Source organism: Schistocerca serialis, chromosome 2 (genome assembly GCF_023864345.2).
Source record: "Schistocerca serialis cubense isolate TAMUIC-IGC-003099 chromosome 2, iqSchSeri2.2, whole genome shotgun sequence".
Taxonomy (NCBI): domain Eukaryota; kingdom Metazoa; phylum Arthropoda; class Insecta; order Orthoptera; family Acrididae; genus Schistocerca; species Schistocerca serialis.
This window is the reverse complement of record NC_064639.1, coordinates 529158130-529178607: the sequence shown is the minus strand read 5'-3', so window position 1 is coordinate 529178607 and position 20478 is coordinate 529158130. Positions and strand designations below refer to the sequence as shown.

The 20478-nt window shown below is 40.9% G+C and overlaps 1 protein-coding gene across 1 annotated transcript in view; it reads right to left on the bottom strand.

Moving 5' to 3' along the window:
• The window catches only part of LOC126457495 (putative ATP-dependent RNA helicase TDRD12), a 449051-nt gene that overhangs the window by 233259 nt on the left and 195314 nt on the right, over positions 1-20478 (bottom strand). Inside the window, exon 8 of the mRNA XM_050093799.1 lies at positions 16483-16653. Coding sequence (XP_049949756.1) covers positions 16483-16653 — 171 coding nt within the window. The remainder of the gene's footprint in view (positions 1-16482; positions 16654-20478) is intronic.

The window sequence follows — 20478 nt, the reverse complement described above, 5'->3', positions numbered from 1 at the left end:
AAAAACAATATGTGTTTTACTGTATTGTATTACTAAAAACCTTATACATGCTATACATGTTTGCCAGTTAACAGTGAAAAGATAGAACACAGGAGTAAATATTCATATTAAAATAAATTGAAATAATTTTTCTTTTTAAAATCAATCTGTTCATTCACTAACTGAGAAGAATCTTTTTATATTGTAATCTTTTATATTGTAATCTAGTTCCCTCCAATAAACTGAGGCACAAACTCTTTGGGGCTGTGTGTAGAACATTTAAATTATATTCAGTTGTTCCATGGGAATGTTTGCTTTCTATTAAATACTGCTAAAAAAAAAAAAGAAAAAAAAATGCTACCAGCAACACCTCCAGTAACTCCATGATAACTTATTTGAAAATTACATCCTGTCTGTCCTACATAGCAGTTCCCTCAAGCATCACATGATACTTTATAGAAACCCGAACTTAAAAATCTATTGTAATGCTTTTTTACTTTACCAAGTAGACTGAGGCATAAAGTATTGTTAACTGAAAAGGCCACAGTAACGTCTGGATGGCTAAATAATCTAGATACTTTACCAGATGTATTTCTTTTGGAGGTCATGTTAAATCTTTCCTTTCTTTTTACTCCGATCAACTGGGGCAAGGGCCCAAAATTTCAGTGGCCTGTAATGGGAGTTTGAGGATTCTGTGAATCATTGCTAAGAAGAAAGCTTTCTTATATCCATTTGGATGACAGGAGTCTGCATTTATTATAACATCAGAATTTGTGGTCTTGCTATACAGGGTGTTACAAAAAGGTACGGCCAAACTTTCAGGAAACATTCCACACACACAAATAAAGAAAAGATGTTATGTGGACACGTGTCCGGAAACGCTTAATTTCCATGTTAGAGCTCATTTTAGTTTCGTCAGTATGTACTGTACTTCTTCGATTCACCGCCAGTTGGACCAATTGAAGGAAGGTAATGCTAACTTCGGTGCTTGTGTTGATATGCGACTCATTGCTCTACAGTACTAGCATCAAGCACATCAGTATGTAGAATCAACACGTTAGTGTTCATCACGAACGTGGTTTTGCAGTCAGTGCAATGTTTACAAATGCGGAGTTGGCAGATGCCCATTTGATGTATGGATTAGCACGGGGCAATAGCCGTGGCGCAGTACGTTTGTATCGAGACAGATTTCCAGAACGAAGGTGTCCCGACAGGAAGACATTCGAAGCAATTGATCGGCGACTTAGGGAGCACGGAACGTTCCAGCCTAAGACTCGCAACTGGGGAAGACGTAGATCGACGAGGACACCTGCAATGGACGAGGCAATTCTTTGTGCAGATGATGATAACCCTAATGTCAGCGTCAGAGAAGTTGCTGCTGCACATGGTAACGTTGACCATGTCACTGTATGGAGAGTGCTACGGGAGAACCAGTTGTTTCCGTACCATGTAGAGCGTGTGCAGGCACTATCAGCAGCTGATTGGCCTCCACGCGTACACAATCTGCGAATGGTTCATCCAACAATGTGTCAATCCTCATTTCAGTGCAAATGTTCTCTTTAGGGATGAGGCTTCATTTGAACATGATCAAATTGTAGATTTTCACAATCAACATGTGTGGGCTGACAAGAATCCGCAGGCAATTGTGCAATCACGTCATCAACACAGATTTTCTGTGAACATTTGGGCAGGCATTGTTGGTGATGTCTTGACTGGGCCCCATGTTCTTCCACCTACGCTCAATGGAGCACGTTATCATGATTTCATATGGGATACTCTACCTGTGCTGCTAGAACAGTACGACACAACATGTGGTTCATGCACGATGGAGCTCCTACACATTTCAGTTGAAGTGTTCGTATGCTTCTCAACAACAGATTCGTTAACCAATGGATTGGTAGAGGCGGACCAATTCCATGGCCTCCACGCTCTCCTGACCTCAACCCTCTTGACTTTCATTTATGGGGGCATTTGAAAGCTCTTGTCTGCGCAACCCCGGTACCAAATGTAGAGACTCTTTGTGCTCATATTGTGGACAGCTGTAATACAATACGCCATTCTCCAGGGCTGCATCAGCGCATCAGGGATTCCATGCGACGGAGGGTGGATGCACGTATCCTCGCTAATGGAGGACATTTCGAACATTTCCTGTAACAAAGTGTTTGAAGTCACGCTGGCATGTTCTGTTGCTGTGTGTTTCCATTCCATGATTAATGTGATTTGAAGAGAAGTAATAAAATGAGCTCTAACATGGAAAGTAAGCGTTTCCGGACACATGCCCACATAACATAATTTCTTTCTCTGTGTGTGAGGAATGTTTCCTGAAATTTTGGCCGTACCTTTTTGTAACACCCTGTATATTCATGGTTGCCACAAGTTTTGCTAAGTGAAATTCCCTGATATTTCCCTGATTTTCTGACAAGTTTTAGCATTTTTCCCTGACAAATGTTGAGATCTCAAGGGTAAGTTAAGATGTAAGATGGCAATCTGTCTTTACAGTTTAGGTACAAGAAACAATAGTGCAAATGAGGCAAATGAGGAAATATCTAAAAAATCTTGCAAGCAGATAGCATTTCCTGATATGAGCAGTGTGTGTGTGTGTGTGTGTGTGTGTGTGTGTGTGTGTGTGTGTGTGTGTTGGTACTTGCGGGCACTCAATTCTGAGGTTATCGGCACCCTTACACACATTACCCTTACACACATTAAAAGAAATGAATGTGGAGAAACTTAGTAAAATGTGGTCATACATGCAAAGACAGCGGAAAAAGACTAAAGATGCCATACAAGAGACTAAAACATAAGTAAAACAAGGAAGGAGCTAAAATGACACCACAGGAAATTGTCACTGGCTGGCCACTTGCATAATATATGGACGAACCAGGCACCCTGTGAAAGAATTACAACCTTCTCCTTAAAATCTTGGTAAAACGTTGGACAGTTCACAAAACTTTTAAACCCTAACCACATTCATTTGATTATTACCTAAAAGAGATTGCTGATCCATCAGCAAATCAGCCAAGGCCCACTGGTTGGAAAATAAAACACAATCCAATAAAATGTGTTGCACAGTGATCTGTACGGCACAAGTGCCTCACACTGGAGAGTCCTCTTACCGGAGCAAGAATCCAAGCATCATAGGGCTGTGGCCTACGCAAAGACAAGTAAGGGGGACCTCATCCCATCTACATGGCTGGAAGGAAGTACACCACACCCGCATTATGGGCTTCACTAAACTGAGTTTATTGTCAGTCACTCCCAACCATTCATCCTCCCACCGACGCAAGACTCTTGAGCTCAACAGTGAGGTGATAGCATGCAGGGAGGTGGCACACGGAAATACCTGCGGATCAAGACATGTCACCTTGGTTGCTAGATCTGCCCCTTTTGTTCCTAGCAATGCCAATGTACCCTGGTACCCAGCAGAAGGTCTACTCTTTCCCCAGTCGCCTTAGTTGGAGGAGTGCATCCTGAATGGTCTGGACTACTATAACTGCTGAGTACGAATGTTTCAATGAGTGAAGAACACTTAGAGAATTAGAGCAGCCAAGAAGTTTAGCACTGCAAAAATGTGTTATCTGCTACAGTTCCCACTAGATCACAGACAATTCTGCACCAAAGGCAGTAAACGCTTGAGACAGTCGAACCTTCAGGACACGATCTGGGAAAACAACAGAGCAACCAACAGAATCCCCATTTCAATCCATCTGTAAAAACAGCTACATAGTAGTGGTGCTCAGATAAAATGTCAGAAAATATTGCATTAAAAATGGAAGCAGGAGTGCAATCTCTCTTGTACTGCACCAGGCTGTTAAAACCCTGGATTTGGGGCCATACTGGCTCCACACCGAAGAACTCCAGCACACATTGTAGGCAGATCCCTATGACATTGTAGCACATGGACGGTTGGAAAAAAGATGTTCCAGAGGCAGATAAGCGACAGTATGGTGTGTGAGTGAAGTCGGAGATGCGAGGAACTTACACGCCTGATGCACAAGCAGGAGCTGCCGCCGGATAATAAGTGTCAGTTCCCTGGCCTCAGCACAGAGGCTGTGTATGGGACTGGTCCAACAAGCACCTGTGGCCAGCTGAATCTCCTCATGGTGGAGTTCGGGAAGCTGCCTGTCTGCCATATAAGATTAAACCATTTGAGGAGGATTTCCTTTGATGCTGCTGGCAAATGGCAAAGCAAGCAGTATCAGATTTCATCATGACTGAGTGCAGTATCACGAATCTCAAGACAGTGCTGATTTCAGCTCCCAGATGGAGAAGGGCCACACACTGGAGGGTCCTCTTGCAGGAGCAAGAATCCCAGCATCATAGGGCTGTGGCCTATGTGAAGACAAGTGAGGGGCCCTTGTCTACAGCGTGTAGGCCTCAGAACAATTGGATCCAAGTCCATCTTGCTCCTCTTGACAACTGCACGGTAGTGACGAAATGCCAGATCCTGGCTGGCATTGGCAGTAGTTTGTGCAAAATTCTGCGCTAATGTCTGCGCAATGTCTCCACACGCCATTTGGAGACATCCCTGTGTCAGCACTGCTGCTACTGGTGAAGGACTGTGTTTACCAGAAATCCTTCTGATGGCTTCCCATACTTTTGTAGAACAACTGGAATGGTTGATGGAGTCCAAGGCTGCTTGCCATGACCTTTCTTTGCTCTCCTTAGCCACATGTCGTGCTTTTGCTCTCGCGACTTGAAAGGTTGTAAGGCTGCCTGCCATAGGGTGGCTTTTAGATCATCGAAGAGCCATGCGCCTGTTCCATCCACCAAGGCACACGTCACCTCTGAAGATGACTTCAGGACTTTGGGATGGATAAGTCAGCAGCACGAGGGATCACTTATGTGATATGGTCCACACATTCCTGGACGCTGTTGCAATGTTCAAACACAGCTAGCTGGCTGAACAGCGTTCAGTTAGCCCTGCTGACCATCCATGTCGGCGGTTTCTCTTCATGTAGTGCTCCATCCAGTATGTGAATACAGATTGGGAAGTAGTTTTCTCATCATGTAGTGCACCATCCAGTAGGTGAAAATGGATTCGGAAGTGCTCACTGGAATGAAGTTCATCAATGACCTCCCACTGAACAGTCAGCAAGGGCTGGAGAGCAAAGAGATAGGTTGATGGCCAAGAATGATGCAGTTTGCCGAGAATGACACAGTAACAGCACAGAAATGAGTTGGAGGACCAGTGTTTAGGATGTACAGCTCTTGAGACATCAGGAGACTCTCCAAAACTCAAGCCCGAGGGCAAGTAGAGGTCGAGCCCCACAGGATGTGATGAACATTGAAGTCTCCCAGGATGAGAAATGGTCAGGGGATTTGTTCCATAAGATCTGTGAGAGCCTCAGCGTCTACTGCATCCATTGGAGGTAAATAAAGAGAGAAAATTGTAATCCTGCGACATGCACTAATTTCAACTGCAACTGCTTGCAGGCCAGTAGCCATGGGGAGAACGGAGGAGTGGTGCACATTATTGACAAACACGGCAACTGCTCCTTTAGCCCTTTCCCCAGTCAGGTCATCCTTGCGATATAGTGTATAGCCCTGTAGTACAGGGGCATCAGAGGCTTTAAAATGTGTTTCCTGTAAACATATGCACAGGGGGCATTGCTCTGCCAGAAGTTTCAGTCCCCAGTCCCTCCAAATGTGTCTTGAACCCATTAACGTTCCACTGTATAACGGGAGCCATCTATCGGGTGGGGTGGGGGGAATACATTCACCCTGACTTTCTGCCGGGGAGTGAGCCCACAATGAGTGGAGGCTCAGCCATGTGGTGAGAAGATTGCTCCAGTCCGATATCAAGCGATATCAAGTTCCATTACCTCTGAAGAAGATTAGAGAGAGCTGTCAGATAGGATGATGATGTCTTCCGACTGTGTACACCCTTATCCTTCAATGGGTGATGCTTTGCCTTCAATTTCGATTTTTTGGTCTGAGGTGGCTTTGAAGCCAGAACCTTGGAAGTGGTAGTGGTGGTAGCAGTGCTGGGCAGTGCACAAGACTTGATCTGTGGAAGGGCAGGAAATTTCAAGATGTCAGCAACCACAGCCTTTTCTGAAGTCCTGGGGAGAGGGGCAGGCTTCAGTGTAACTGCAGCAGCACAGCAAACGCAGGTGCTAGTGCTGACACTAACAACCTCTGTTTGTGTAGCAGCATCAGTTTTCAGGACTGGCTGTTTCAGAATGGAATAAAAGGAGGCAACGAACGTGGGTGGCTGCATGGACTAGTATAGCTTCTTGGCTTCACCATGCAGGATGCACTTTGTCATTTTGACCTTCTGAATCTTTTGTTCCTTGAAGAAAACTTTGCAGTCCCGGCTCCACACTTTGGAGGAGCAGCCAACTCCATCATGGATGGCTTTACCACATTTCCCACAAGTGCCTTTCCCTTTCCAGCCAAGAAGAGAGTGTACAAAGTGCTGGCATTTAAAACACTGCATTGGATTTGGGAAATAAGGTCATATACTTAGGCATAGGAAACCTGCATTGACATGCTCTGGCAGTTTGGTGTTGTTAAAGGTAATCTGATTTTACAAGTTCACCATCCACCCTTTTCATAACATTTTGTGCATCAGCAATACCTAGCTGGGACCATTCAGCTTTCAGTTCTTCTCAGGGAATGTCAACTAGATACCTGCAAGTCACAAAACCTCTGCTGTAGTTCAAGATGTTGTGCAATTTTAGTTCTATCGCATATTCCCCATGGCAAGGAGCTTTCTGAATGTTTTTTACTTTTTAGGAGCTAGATGTTTCAACCAAAAGAGCACCATTGCGCAAGCGCTTAACACGTTTTAAGCTGCCAGCAATGCCTTCTAAGCCTTTCTGTACGTAAAATGGTGAAACTCTCTCACAACTACCCTCTCTTCTTTAAACTATAAGAAACACTTTCCGCGAAACAGCACGCATTCTGTTACTATGGACTGAATCAGGAGGACTGGCTACATGAGCCCTCTTATTAGATTGGGTGTTGGTACATTCCAGTGGTCCACCCTTTCTGCAGGGAGAGGGGAAAAAAGTTTGGATGATTCATTTCGGTCCCACGAGCTGCTAGGGAAATAATGATCCACTCAGACAGAGCCCCACGTGCCTTAGTAAGCCTTATACAACTGAGGTGCGTCATATTCCCCACAGGTTGCTCGCTAGCCACTGTTCCACCTCAACAACCATGCATCCCATAAAAACACTACTTGCAATCTGGGCAGTCAAGCCAAGATCCCCATTCCCTGAGACACACAATGTTCCACCACCACACCACGTGGTGGTAGCTGAAGCATGCCCAGAGCTTAGGTGACAGGGGACTGGAGGCACTTTCCAGTCCCCCACTCAGGAACCCTGGGTTCGCCAAGTTCATACCCAGCAAATGAATGCTGGGTATGAGCCCCTGTGGGCCTGATGTGAGCAAAAATCTTAAGATCGAAGATCAACATCTTTTGTAATGAACTGTTTTTAGATGTAGGAAGCAAGCCAAATGGTATGTGTTTTTCATTAAGACCAACAATGTTATTTTATTTCAATAAAACAAAACATATTGGTGACAGAGAAGCACATTTCCTTGGAGTTGCAAGACAGATTTAAAATACCTTCACTGATTTCAGAAATAACCTTAGGAAAAGAAGGCCTCTTGAAAGGTGGGGAAGAATTATGTAAACCAACACTGTAGGCGACCACCAATAAAATGTTGGTTCTCCTATGTTTGTTACTGTCAGTAATTACTCACTGTGTTATATCTATTATTTTACAGGTATTATGTGATTTTTCTTTCGAGAAATGTATGAGTACATAGTGTACAAAACGCCAGCAACTGACACAATTTTCTTTTTCTTATTGTCCATACTTTCTACCATATAAATTACTTTTGAAGTATCAAAACGTACTAGAACAAATAAAATGTCTATAAAATGCCACACTGTACAGCATACTTGTGGTGAGACAGCTGCAATTCCTGAAAACCTTCGCCCATGGCCTCTGGCCTGCTGGGGAGCACTGCAGTCCTGGGTTCATGGATAAACCATGAAAATACACTGCATTATGTCACACACAAACAGACCCAGCCCACAGGCAGGTCAGTGAGACTACATCTGTGAGACTACATCTGATGGGCAGGGCCTGCACATTAGTGGAAAATGAATGGCTTCATATGGGCAGGCCTGATCAAATACAGAAAGCACAGAAACAGCCTTTTGCAGCTAAATCCACTCATGTGGCCAGCTATTCACAAGCCACAGACAGCATGCTGATGAAATGAGACCATGGTGATCAATTCGCGCAATAGATAATTTGTTCAAATACTCAGAGAATCAATAATAGTGAGGATAGCCGCAGACAGGCATATAGAAAATACAATCACACTCTCATGCACATTCACACAATCACTCAGACACAACTCATGCACACGAGTGCCATCTCTAGGCGCTGCATCTACAGTCTCTGAGAATCCAATCCAAACAAACCACTCCCCATGCATCCCTGTCTCTTGTCGGCAGCTGCTGAGCTAGCAACAAGAAGTGGTAGCAGCACTGACTGCAAGATGAGAGGTGTGGTAGGAAGAGGAAAAGCAGTAGTAATGAGAGAGTAAGGAAGCGACACATATACTCAGTTGCACCCAGTCAGCAACGATACACTACTCCTCAGTAAACAAACCATTTCATATACAGAGATAAAAACAAGATTTTTCCGGTGTTTCTTTTCAAATTTCCCTGATATTTCCCTGATGTGTTTGAAATTCCCTGATATTCTCTGATTTTCAGAACCTGTGGCAACTGTGATATTGCAAATTGATGTTTACCTGCACATTTTGAAATGGTTAAGTCTACAAAATTTATACTATTGTCTTTTTCATCCTCTACTGTAAAAACCAGATTGCAGTGAATATTGTTCAAGTTATGTAACACAGCATCAGTATCGTCTTTGGGCCCTTATATTAAATAATACTATCATCTCCAAAGTTTTATACTATATGATTTTCTCTGCAATTTCAGAATTACTTTCAAAAAATTTAGTTCCGATGAAATTCATAAAGATATCAAGCACTGTTCCACTTGCCAGACCATCTTTCTGATGTATATTTTCCAATTAAAAGAGAACTAGTTGAAGGCTAGTGTGATTTCATTAGTTTGAAAAGCAGACATATTAGAGTATAATTTTTTCATATCAAAACATGCAAAATCTGCATCTTGTGGTATGTCAATGCGAGAGATTTGTTGGGCTAATTCACAGCTGTTTTGACCCCTTTTTCATGTAAACTGAGTAGCGAATAGAGTTATGTAACAGCTAAACAAGCTTTTACAACTATCTTGTGTGCCAGTAAACTTGCAAACAATACTCAGAGGTTTTCTATGTCTACTAGCAACCAGCTAGATATTCTTCATTACATTGCAACATCTTTGACAGTTATCGATAAGTTGCACCTTGCTAAATAACTGGCAGCATCCTGTACATGCAGATGGTCCTGTAGAGGGCAGTACAATAGCTATGTTTTAGCTTCTTATTTTACGTTAATTTTCATTTTAATATGTTATATTTTATGGTGTAAACTTCCAATAATGAAATTAGGCCAATGTTGTAATTAGATACCATAAGTTAGCTGGTGAAAAAAGTTCTGCATACATGTTATACTTGTTACTAAGTAACCAATTACACCCTAAGTGTATGTACTGTCCCATAGAGAGAAGTATAAGTTATCAGCTTTTTACTGTATGCTACTTTATGTTGTTATTTTTTGCATCACAAATATAATTGTGGTTAATCTTACAGCCAATACTATAAATAGATATTTTAAGTTAATAACCAAAGTTTTTGTCATGTATTGAATAAGCATTCATTCTATTGCTTACAAATGACGTGTGGAGATTACTAGGGCTGGATCTGCTGCTATTTAACCATATCACATCATCATTTCTCCAGCAGTTGACAGCATCTGGAGACTTCTGCCTGCTCCATGGATCCATCTCCACACATCAACTTTGAATGCCACTTCATGTTTTTTCATTACACTGTATATATTTTAACTTGATGTCCCTCTACATTTATAGTATGCTATACTGCGAAGTATGGTCTGAAGATGGTCTGCCTTGGAACTGAAGCTGGTCACCAGTAAATGTGATGTGTGTGATCTAGACTGTTTTTCTAAGCACAATTGTTAAATTGATCACTGTTTTCCCAAAATGTTTTCAAAAACATGTGAGAAACATGGTTTCCTATTCTCTTTCTGTGACCAAATCAAGGTAGTACTTAAACTCATAAAACTATATGAAATTAATAATGAGAAACTTTAACACTAAACTGGGAAATAGCAGATTTGAAGCTCTGGCAGGACATTTTGGTTCACGAGCATGAAATGAGAGAGGTGATTGCCCAAACAAACTTTGATCCAAATTGGCCTTGAAGGCACAATGGTACCAATCATCCTCAGCCCATAGGCGTCACTGGATGCAGATATGAAGAGGCATTGGACAGCACCCCTCTCTCCTGAATGTTGTCAGTTTTTGGGACCAGAGCCACTACATCTCAATTACATACCTCCTCGATTGTCCTCACAAAGGCTGAGTGCAACCTCCTTGTGAAGAGCACTTGGCACACCCCAACAATAACCCAAACAAGTATTAGCCAAGTCCAACAGTATTTAACTTCAGCGATCTGATGATAACCAGTGTGACCACTACAACACTGGCACAGTCACTTACACTTGGTTCAGATTACTACCTCAATAACTATTTACATGGATATCTCTAGTAGACAACAAAGAAAATATAGTTCACAACCAGAAAGTACGTAATTTAATCAATAAGTGTTTTGGAACATCAGTCACAAGAGCATCCACTTATCCTGACACAGACTTATGATTTGAGCACAGACTATTCATAGCCCCTCTAAAAACAAAATTCGTAAAACACAACTCCACATAAGAAGACAGCTAATAAAAAAACTCAAACGACCTGAACTGAAAAGTGAAGTGGGGATGGATATCAACAGTAAAATAGTGACAACCGTGACACCTCTGACTGATCAAGAAAACTGTTCTAAGTCCGGGAAGAGATGAATAACATTATGATAACCACTGCTGCAGATAAGCTATGATATTTAAGAAATGGGTATCAAAAAAAGAAATGAATAACTTTCATTGATGAATGAATGTTGAAAGCACAGAACCCAAGAAGATCTAACTAATGACAATAATATTCAGAAACTTCTAAGGTCAAAGATTAGAGTAGCAAAAAATGAATCATTACAACAAGAATGTGAAGAAATTGAAAGCCTGCAATGCTTCACATGATGATTTAAACTTATATAAAATGTTAAAAGAAATTACTGGGATTTACAGAAGAATAAACATATCTTGACAGTCAACAAAGTTAATAAAATAGTTCTTGATATTACGGAGAAAAAAAAGGTCTAGAAAGACTATATTAGGAGCCTCTTTACACATGGCAGAGCAAATTTTGAGATTTGTAGAAATGATAATCTAACAGGACCTCCAATTATGACCTCAAATACCAATAAAGCTATAGGCCTCATGAAATTCCCATAAAACTCATTTAATTTCTTGACGAAGAATGTATAATGTCTGACAAAAACTTTTTAATGTAATTTATGGTACAGGTCATTACTCTCCCCAATGGTTATCAACTTTCATTTCCTTGGCAAAAAAGAGGAATTTGTGAAAATTTGAGGACCTTAGACTCATTAGTCTTATGAATCATTCCTTGAAAATATTTCCAAAAATCATCCATCAAAGATTATATGAAATATGCGAAAAATCCATATGTGATTTGTAATTTGGATTTAAGAAAGCTTTAGGTATGCTTCAAAGATTTAATTACACTACAAATTCTAGTGCCAAACTGCTACGATCAAGATAAAAATTTACACTTATGTTTTATTGATTATGAAAAACCTTTTCACAGAGTATAAAGTCACAAACTAATAGAAATTCTCAGAAGAATAGGTATAGGTCAGTAAGACATCTGCTATACAGAGAATTTATATCGGAATCAGACAGCAACTTAGCCCGGAAGAGTTTACTGATAAAGATGCCGGCCGTGAAAGCCTACATGGAATGAGCATTGGTTAAGTTTGATAATGGTGTTATCGACCCCTATTAATAGGTGTAAAGAAGCCTGACATGGATACGTTCTGTTATTTAATTTGTACTCAGTGAGTATCTTTCAGGAAGCACCTGGAGATATAGAAAAAGACATACAGGCTAATAGAATCTTCATTATCAATAACATTTTACTTTTCTGTTGATACAGTATTGATTGTTGATGATTTTAGATGACCTTCATCAAAAGAGTAGGAGATTACAGCAGATATCTAAAGTCTGAATATCAACACCAAGAAGACACTTGCTATGACTGTAACACAACAGCACGACTCATTTACGAGCGAAAATCCATGATTCTACAGCTCCTTGACACAAATACTAGACAAGTTTAAGGGCCTCAGAATGTGGCTCTGTGAGGACTGAAGAAGGTACAAGAAAATAAAATGCTGCACATTGAATGCTCATAATGCTTTCATAAAATTCAAGAAATATCTCAGAAGTGCAGACTGAGACCTAAATCTCAGAGTTTGACTTGTAGTATACTACATCTGGTCTGTATTTCTATCAGTTCTGGTGGATGGACACTAAATATGACACAAAAAAGAAAATCTTGGTCTTTGGAATGAGGATTTATTACAGAATGCTCAAAATACTGTGGACAGCAAGAAATGTTAACAATGTCTGAAAGAAGAAAAAAAGTGTGGGTCTAGAATGTATGTTACAGAACATCAAATATATACTTCTATAGTTGGTAATATATGGGAACACTGATGATAAAGAAGAAAAGGGCAAAAAGATTACCTTAGTTATATAGCATATCAACTACTACTTACAACTTCACGTTTCCAAGGCGCAAAGACTGTCCCATAAAATTTCAGGAGTGCAGCCACATAAATTCAGCTTCTCCTTCTAATATTTCAGCTGAATAACATCCAGCCATCTTCAGAGTGAGCCGAGGTGACTAACACTCCAGCACTTGCTTCATCCTTTTAAACCCAAGGATTGAAGCACTGTGTATGCGGCCAAAGATATCTTTGGCCACATACGCAGTGGTTCGGTCCTTGGGTTTAAAAGGACGGAGCAAGTGCTAGAGCTTTAGTCACCTTTGCTCACTCTGAAGTTGGCTGGATGGTATTCAGCCAAAATACTAGAAGAAGAAACTGAATTTATGTGGCTGCATGCCTGAAATTTTATGGAACATACTACTTATCACAGTTAACACAATAAAGATGCACTGAGTGGCTAACAACATCCATTAATGGATAAGCAGAGGATGAGGAGGAAGAAGTAGATATGTACCTAGCACAAATGTAAGGGGGGGATAATCTGCTACAGCGCTAAGATAAAGTTCTTTTTCAGAGTGCTCACACTCATATACATATGCACATACACGTGTCCAAGTGGTTCTCTCCCACTGCTGCAGCCTGAATTGGGTGAGCACCCATCACCATTACTCTATTGTTTACAATAAAAATGCAAGTTCTCAAATGTGTGTGGGGACAGGGAAAGTATGTAATGGGTGCAAAAAAAAAACTTCAGGAGGAAGGCTAAAAAGGATCATAATAATGTATAACATCCAGATGTATTTAAGAGAGGTGACTGGCACCTCAGGCAGGGGGAGTGTAGGGGTCTACTAGTAAAACCGCTGAGGTGTAATATGTAATATGAAAAGGAAAAGATATAGATGAGATATGGTGAAAATAAGGAAAGAAAAATACAAGTGAGATATGGTGGCATATAAAGGAAAGGGGAGCAGTGTAAAGCTGGTATGTGCAGAAATGCGGAATGGGATGGGAACAAGTGGGGTAAAGGCATATGGAGAATAGGAACTATTGAACATTCAGATCAGGAGAATATGCTGCACAGACAGCATCCAGATATTCACTGCAGAAAAGCTCATGTTTCTTCCTTTCAGCCTGAAGACAAAACATCATTAACACTGATTTGCAGCAAAAGTTGATTACTACCTGTAATTTACAGTAATTTTATTTTAATAAAATCACCTGTGATAGAAAAATTTGAAGTTCCAAATCCCATAACCTTTGGATTTTATGTGGTAGATGAAATTTAAAACATGTACAACACATATGCCTTTATCTCAAAACAAGTCATTCAACTCGTTTGATGCAGAAACTGACTATGGCCAACAAAGTGACTAACCTTTAATGCAGTGAGTGAGAGTGTGTCTTTGGCCAAACAACCATGCACTCAGCTGTTCACAATGACTGAATGTGAAGAAAGGCTCCACGTTTTGGATTCCACAGGAAGAAAAGGTAGGAGTTTGTCATAAGTTAGAGGAAACGCCAAAAGAAGTTACAATCTCTTTAAATAGCTGGCAAATAATTATGGGATGAAATGTCAGTTCTGTGTACCACACAACATACACTAGTTCCAACAGTGGTAATATATAAAATGTTCTTGCCAAATAAATGTCTTGCTACTCCATTTCCAAGCCAACAAATAACTTCTGTTTTAGCATTAATTCAGGCACGCTGTTGATTGGCTTCCGCAAGCAATGACCACTGACAGCAGATTGTACTGCTAGACAGGTGCACCTTAGAAACACATTCGCAGGGAGTTTAGTGCCGATCAGGGGGAGGTCCACGATTAAGAGCAGAGTGGAATACCTTCAGTTGCAGAGGCAGTTATTGAGATGATCCAGCGCGAAGTGTTTCAAAACAGAAGGATCACTGTCTGTGAACTTGTTGCTCATATTCCTGGGAGTTCTTATGGTACAGTTGGAAGAGCTGTGATGGAAAAATTGGGGTGTCACAAGTGTTGCAGTTGATGGGTACTGTGTGTGCAGACTGCAGAACATGAGGAGAAATGCCTTCATGTGTTCACCAGTTTCTTCAAAAGTGTCAAGAAGATAAGGTAGGTTGTTGGTCTCCGTTGTTACGGGAGGCGAAATGTGTGTGTGTGTTTCATTCCACTCCCAAAATGAAAGAAAAATCCAAACAATGGCATCATCCAGGGTCACCAGTTGCAAAGAAGTTCAAACAAACTCTTTCAGCTGGCAAAGTCATTGGCCACTATGTTATGGGATAGTAAGGAGATACTGGTGATCGATTTCATGGAACCAGGGACGACAATCAACTCGGACAGTTATTGTGTAACACTACGAAAACTCAGGCAAGCTATCCCGAATCGCTGGAGCGGATGACTGGCAGAAGGTGTAACGCTGCTTCATGATAAATCCTGACCTCATGTCTCCCACCAAACCCAGAAACTTTTCATAAACTTTGGTTGGACTGTCATGCCCCACCCACCTTACAGTCTGGAACTTGCGCCTAGTGATTATCACTTGTTCCTCAAGTTAAAGAGACACTTGGGTGGCCAACACTTCCAGAGTGACAACGAAGTCAAAGAAGAGGAGAAATGCTTCCTCAGTGGGTTGGTGGTGGAATTCTACAACATGGGGATACAGAAACTGGAGTACCGTCTACAAAAATGCATAGAAAAAAAATGACAATTTTGTAGAAAAATAGAGCTAAGTTTCTTCTTACCAATGACATAAATTTCTATGAGAATAAACAATGTTGTCTATTTGTAAAAATGAAGGGAATTGTTTATGTATTTATTTTTCCTCTGATTTGTACTACCCCTGTATTTATTCATGACTGTCACACAATAAAAAAAAAAATTCTCTGTTTGTACATACATAGTTAAGGATTAATGAAAGGAGTCTAATAATATAGTGCACAACGAACTGATGGAAACAACACTTGGTTTATGACCACAGATGAGAGATACTGGCAGAATAAGGAAACAGGCAGGTAACACTCTAAAGAAATGAAACATATTACAATACTGTGCAATGTCTCATATCTAAATTTACATTGACACACTGAAAACCACTGTTAAGTGCCTGGCAGAAGGCACTTAACCTAGTACCAATTGTTAGTGCTTCTGCTCATTCCATTCCTGATGTTACTCATGACATTTTCAAGTCAAAACATGTAGTTTACAAATGAACACAATCATCATATATGGAATTGCGTCATAAGATTTTCTATATTCAATATAATTAAATTTTATGGCACAAAATAAACAGTTAGCATTTCTAGGCATGGAATTGTTTCTGATTCACCCAGTAATGACAAAGCAAGAAACATGCCTGGATTTACTGGCTTTCTACATCATAGGAAGATATTTAAAAGACCTGAAATCTTTCTTCAAATAAAACAATTTTAAATATAGTTATGGAAATCTTGGTGAGACTTCATCATGTTGGAGACACTAAAACATCTGATCAAATCTTCATAACTGACTAAGATTTCTTCACGTAACAACATTAATGATGCAAATTACTGTTTCCAACAAAACACATTTTTCATTGCTAATAGTATACCATTATGAAGCTTAACAATGTAATACTGAAATAAAAAATAACAACAAGATTATTCTAAAAGTATGTTCCTAGATTATCTAGAAAAATAAATAATAAAGGTTTGTACTTACATCATCATACAAGTTCTTCCGAAAAAGAAATGATATCAATGGGACAATATATGAAAGTGTCTTTCCAGATTTAGCTGGATTCACCATTACAACACTGTAACCACGTAAAATTGCTGGCCACATATAAGTTTGAATACGCATTGGTTCAATTATGCCCAGTCTATAAAGTGTCTGTAAAAATAAAGAACAGGATACTCACAAAATTGTAGTGAAACCTTGAAAATTACGAAAATTACTGCAGTGACTTAACAAAGTGCACAAATGAACAACAAAATATCTGATTTGACAGGATACTGAACAAAAACCATTAATGTACATGGAGGAAAATATGAATTCTGTAATTGGAATCATTTGAAACCACATACTTGTTTTTTGCAGTACATATACAAGAAAAATAACATATATCAAAGATGTACAAAGGTTACTCTGGTAAAAAGTAAGAATTAACAGTGAAATCTTGAGTGAAGAGTGATAGGTCCATTCTTCAGCTTTAACTGTGTACCTTTTTTATATATATTTCTTCCAATCCACTCCAATTCCTTTCCCTTCTTTTTCTACTTTGTTCCCAAACAGAAATTGCTCAATCTACACAAAGATCATTAATAAAAACATATTTTTTTCCACTGTGGGCTAGCATGCAATTCTCCCATTCTTAAACATATTTGACGATTTGTCTATGGTATCCTTATACCAATCCACTGACAAAGAGAAAAGATACACATCTAATATTACTTAAACATTAGATTTTTATTTTATTTTACTTCACTTTAACAACAATATGGAAACCACAGACTACTACTCACTCCACAGAGGCAGCATTGAGTCACTAACAGGCACAGTGAAATGAATAATAAAAAAATTTAGCTTTCAGCTAAAGTCTTTCCTCACAAATAGAAAACACACACACACACACACACACACACACGCGGGGCTTACTTTGTAGATCACATGGCTGCTTTCACAGATGGGCTTGCCTCTGTTTTGGTAGCAGATGACTGAAAAGACTGGAGTAGATGGTAGTGGGAGGATATATGGCACACATCTACTATGTAGGTCTATGGCAGTGATCCAAGCCATGAGATAAGGGCTTTGGAGCAGAGGTGGAGCAGAGTGAAATAAGAATATTGCTTAGGTTGGGTGGGCAGCAAAATACCACTGTGAGGGGAGGGGGGATATTTCTCATTCAAGTGCAGGATGACAGAGAGTTGAAACTGTGGCACAGAATGTGATTGATTCACTTACTCTAGTAATTACCACCTGTTATCCCCACTGCAATTGTATTTTGCTGGCCATCCAACCTAAGTAATATCCTTGTCTATCTCCATTCCAGCCCTGCTCCAAACCCCTTGCCGCATGGCTCATATCCCTGGAACAGACCCAGATGCAAGACCTGTGCCCTACATCCTCCCACTATCACCTTCTCCTGTCATGTCACAGCAATCTCCTACCCTATCAGAGACAGGGACACCTGTGAAAGCTGCCAAGTGATGTACAAACTTAGCTGCAATCACTGTCCCGCATTCTAAGTGGGCATGACTACCAACAATCTGCCTGTCTACATGAATGGCCACTGTCAGACTATGGCTAAGAGATAGCTGGACCAGCCAATTGCTGAAAGTGCTACCCAATGACTGCTTCACACCCTGTACCATCAGAATTCTATCTGTTGTGACTTGGCAAGACAGCCAAGCCACTATGAGGTAGCCGAAAGGCACATGTTTAAGCTCACGCAGGCTGGCGTGAGGTCTGGAACAGTTAAAGGAGTTGAGTCTAGTAAAAAAAGTACATAGCTTCTGGAATACTTAACTTTAATCCATAATTGGTAAACATCGGTCTGACGGTACATGCATCACAAGATAAATAGCAAATGATAATGGCGCCTTGCTAGGTCGTAGCAAATGGCGTAGCTGAAGGCTATGCTAACTATCGTCTCGGCAAATGAGAGCGTAATTTGTCAGTGAACCATCGCTAGCAAAGTCGGCTGTACAACTGGGGCGAGTGCTAGGCCGTCTCTCTAGACCTGCCATGTGGGGGCGCTCAGTCTGCAATCACTGATAGTGGCGACACGCGGGTCCGACGTACACTACCGGACCGCGGCCGATTTAAAGGCTACCACCTAGCAAGTGTGGTGTCTGGCGGTGACACCACACTATCCACAAACACCTGATTTTCTGAATTGCACTGGTGAGAACTCTGCCTACAGCACAACCTTCATTCCTGTAAACAACCCCCCCACCCCCAACCACACCCCCCCAGCCTCAAATGTCACTAGCCACTGTCCTCCACCTAGCTGTACCCTTCCCTGTTCCTACCAAAGTACACACATGCCTTTTATCTCCCCAGTTCACTAACAATCTTATCCTCTTCTCTACTTCTCTCCTCCCCCCTCCCCACTTCCTGCTCCCACCTTTCCTCCCAACAACCACCCAATGCAGCACCTAGCAGACCCAATTTGCCCCCCCAAGTTCCTGCACTTTCCTGTCCCCCACCAAGTTCCTGCACAGTCCCATATGCAGCTCTAGCATCCTCCCCCACAATCACTATTTGTCCCATGCTCCACCTTACCCACAACATCCACCCCAGTAGACTGCTGATCACTTCAGACACAATCACATTTGTGTGTGTGTGTGTGTGTGTGTGTGTGTGTGTGTGTGTGTGTGTGTGTGTTCCTTTCCATATTGTCATTATCTCTTATTCCAGCCTGGACCTACCAGTGTTTTATTTTATATCTGGGCTTCCTTGGACCACTCTGTTCAAATATACCAAGATTTATACTGGTATTTGTTACTGCTGCAATCACTGATACAGGCAATGTCATGTAGTGGTAAGCATCACTGGCTGGTGTGCTGGGGTCACCAGTTCAAAACTCAACAAACAGTAATTATTTGTTTTTCATAATTATCATTCTTGAAATATCTTATGTCTGTATATCTGGAATATTCAATGGTTCTATAGATACTAGCACTCTGGAATATTCAATGTTTGTATAAATAAATTCACTGTTCCATCCAGGAGATCAATTATGTTCTGTCTGTACATTGGTATCAGTAACAAATGTGCAGCACTTAGCAGCCTCATCCTGCTTCACTGATGATCCTGCCTTTCGATTCGGACTTGATTACGGTTTCGACATGACGTTGTTAGGTACTTCAAAAATTCTCCAAACAGGCAACACAAAAACCGTCACCTACACAGACAGGAACCACAATGCAGGCAAGCAGTACATTGTTCCTATGGTCCCTATATTCAACAGACCAATGGATTCCAAGTCAGCAGTAAGTCAGCTGCACATCAGACATCCATCAGTGTTCTCCAGAGATTCTGGTGAGGAACCAATGAAATGACTGAAAGGATTTGATCGAGTCGCAAAATTCGACAGGGGAGACGACCTGATGTGTTTGGCAAATGTGTGCTTCTACTCAGACGGCACAGACAAGCAGTGGTTCCACAATAATAAAAAGATGCCCAATACCTGGGACAAATCCCAGTCTGAATTGAAGAAAATGTTCAGCGATAATCAGCAGTAAGTCCATTTAGTAGGAGAACAATTGAAGAACAGAGCCCAATGTTATGAAAATATGACACAGTAGCACATATATCAAGTTTTGGCCCTAAGCCACATTGTGAATTCTAACGTGACAAAAGCTGAAAATACCATACACTCAAAAAAGGGTAGCAGAAGACATGTACCTAGCTCTCCAGACAAAGGAAGTCAAAGTAATACAGGAATTCATTCAGTGGTGCCAGCAAATCGAGGAAATGGAACAGAAAAGAGTTGAGAAATGAGGAATGACTGACTGCCGAATGTAATCCCTACATAGTCCCTTGTGGAAGACCACCATTAATGTACTTTTCTCATACAGCAGATGGTAAGAGAAGAGATACAGCAATGTATGGGAATCAGAAATGTCGGGCCAAGTACACAAGAGACAGTCACGAATGTGACCCGATATGCCAGGAAGTAACAGAGTGTGCTGAGGATGAGGCAGTCTATAG